At 44.0% G+C, this 2,389-nt stretch overlaps 1 protein-coding gene across 1 annotated transcript; it reads right to left on the minus strand.

Annotated features, from left to right (window-relative positions):
- Positions 1 to 304: 304 nt before the first annotated feature.
- LOC134173977 (gallinacin-10-like) lies at positions 305 to 821 on the minus strand. Its single transcript, XM_062638528.1, has 2 exons — positions 678 to 821; positions 305 to 441 (listed from the first exon to the last, which is right to left on the minus strand). The coding sequence occupies exons 1-2, from the start codon at positions 733 to 735 to the stop codon at positions 305 to 307; spliced, it is 195 nt and encodes a 64-aa protein (XP_062494512.1). The 5' UTR covers positions 736 to 821.
- Positions 822 to 2,389: the final 1,568 nt, after the last annotated feature.

Here is a 2,389-nt window from a genome sequence, read left to right on the forward strand (position 1 = left end):
CCTAACAGTTTTTTGAAAAAACTTCTTTTTTCTTCCCATCACAATTTAAAATAAAGCAAAACACACTGATTTATGCAAAATTTTGACCTTCCTTTTACTCTCACACATAACTACCATAAAATTCAATTGCCTCCTTAAAAACACATCTATGATGTGTGAACACAACAACCTGCTCATCCTCCATCTGTACTCCTCACAAATGGCTGCCCTGCAAGCCCTACAGTCTTGTGCTTATTATTCAAGGAACTATCAGATAAAACAGCAGGACAAAGATGCCTTCTGATGCCTTTCAGTCCTGTGGCACTTACCTTGAGCAGCATCTCAGCAGTCCCCCATGGCATGACCCTGAGACAGTGAAGGTGGGTGGGCATGAGCCAGCACGGCAGAAATTTCCCTGGTTCCTGCACTCTGTGGTGTCAGGAAAAAGGGAATCTGTGGAACCTGTGGGAAGTGGAAGATGCTAAAACATCAGTTTTCAGTCTAAAATTCATCCTTCTCTAAGAACGATATTATTTATATCCTAAGATGCTCTCTAAGGAATAGTGCCATTATGAGAACAGGTGTTCTCGGTCCCATCCACTGAACAGCAGCATCATCACATCTTGCCTGTCAGTTGATGGTTGCTTGTCTTCACCTCTGCTTACAAGCCCTTTTGTAGGATTAACTTTGCTTCTCACCTGAAGAAGCCTGGAAGAGAAGGAGGACAACAGCAAAGAGAACATAGAGGATCCTCATGGCTGCCGGTTGATTTTTTGGCTTCGTGCTCCTGCAAAGTGCCTGAATGACCAATGGAGGATGAAGGTTGGTTGTGGAAGAGGCTAGGAAAGGTACCTGGTATTTATAGGGCCAGTGGAATTGTGCAAGTTTGACATCTGAGTGCTTTGTCAATAAGTAACAGCAAAGAACCTTCTGGAAAGCAGGGTGGTTATCTCCCTTATCGGAGGTTGCAGTGAAATGTGCAGTGAATGTGTTGCAATGCCCAAGGGTGAATATCCACTGACCATGTCAGTTACACAATGGGACCACCAGCCAAGCCCACTGAGCTGCACCCATTGCCTTTAACACAGGCATGGGGATGGGTTAGGAAGAGGGCTTGGGAGTCAGCCACTGCTGGAGTCTGGTCCCAGTGTTGACCCTGGATCCGTCACTCACTGACAAGTCACGTAACATTTGTCTCCATCTGCCCATCACTGGCACCAGGAGGATGACGTCAAAAGCATTGGGAAAGATCTGATATGATGCAACTTTGCTTCATCACATTTTAAACAGGTTTCAGGGTATCCTCACCCACTGCAGAGGGCTGATACAAAGCTCTCTCCCTCCTTTAATTCTCACTTGTGTACCACCTTGAGTGCTTTGCATTTCGACCAACTTTTGACATCTTTTTGTTTACCCTCACATTGCCCAGAAGGTTGGCATAATGGGCTGATTTCATGAGAATCTCAGCAGACATAATGCCTCAAAGAGCAACATCTCCTAGGGCTTCACTTCAGAACATGATCCACATGGACGTAAATTTTCTGAGAAGCACCAGTTAGGGGACCAAAGCACTGAATGTTCTCCTTCATCAGACACTGGGCCAGATGTCAAATGGCAGCAACAGCTTTGCATCCATGGGAATCCTCCCTTTGCCCTGATACTGGCACACATAATACACAGGTCTGTGTCAAATACCAGGCGTTTCTGCAGCTCCTAGCTCTGACATTCTGGTTCAGCAGTTTGCTTCCTTATTACCTTGTTTATTATATTCAGCCCAGAGTTAATGGTATTTTTGTTCTAAGAATTATTTACAGGATGAAAACATTACTGATGTTTATGTTTAATCTGCATACTAACAGGCAAGCTTAAGCAGCTGAGAAACTAACAAGGTGAGTTACTTAAGTGTTTATGCAGCAAATAACAGTTAGATAAACACTGATTTCCCTCTTCCACCCATAAAATCTAATTAGCCAGAAAATGCCAAGCACTCCAGAATGTCCTTTTTTGTACCCTTGCCTTGGAAATTATCTCTTCTTTTTTGCTGGCAACTGATCCACTATCCCTATTTTTAATACAGAGGATGGCTGAGTTGTCACTCCCTTCTTTACTCTTTCATTGCCAGTAGGGTACCCCAACAGACTCCTGACCTACAACATGAATGTGAACAAAGCCCTTTTGTTTTTATGAAGACCCATTGAAGTGTGGATTTTCCCCACCTGTCTTTCACACAGACAGGGCAATGGTGTTGCGATGTTTTGCAATGGGAAGTGTGGGTTTTGAGCACTCCTTGCTCCCTAAAGAAGTCCACGTTAGAGAGGAGCTATGTTTTCCCCAGCTAAAATCAGAATGTGGTACAGGAGAAATCTGTGACTACTCTTTGCTATCGCACGCTCTATTTGAACAAGCTTTG

Source organism: Pezoporus occidentalis, unplaced genomic scaffold (assembly GCF_034315485.1).
Source record: "Pezoporus occidentalis ecotype Australia unplaced genomic scaffold, CSIRO_AGI_Poc_V1 ctg57, whole genome shotgun sequence".
Classification (NCBI taxonomy): domain Eukaryota; kingdom Metazoa; phylum Chordata; class Aves; order Psittaciformes; family Psittacidae; genus Pezoporus; species Pezoporus occidentalis.

Coding starts and splice junctions, on each gene's coding strand:
- LOC134173977 (XM_062638528.1), bottom strand. CDS start 735: ATGAGGATCCTCTATGTTCTCTTTGCTGTTGTCCTCCTTCTCTTCCAG. Junction 442..677: donor TCTCTTCCAGGCTTCTTCAG/GTGAGAAGCAAA, acceptor CACTTCCCACAG/GTTCCACAGATTCCCTTTTT.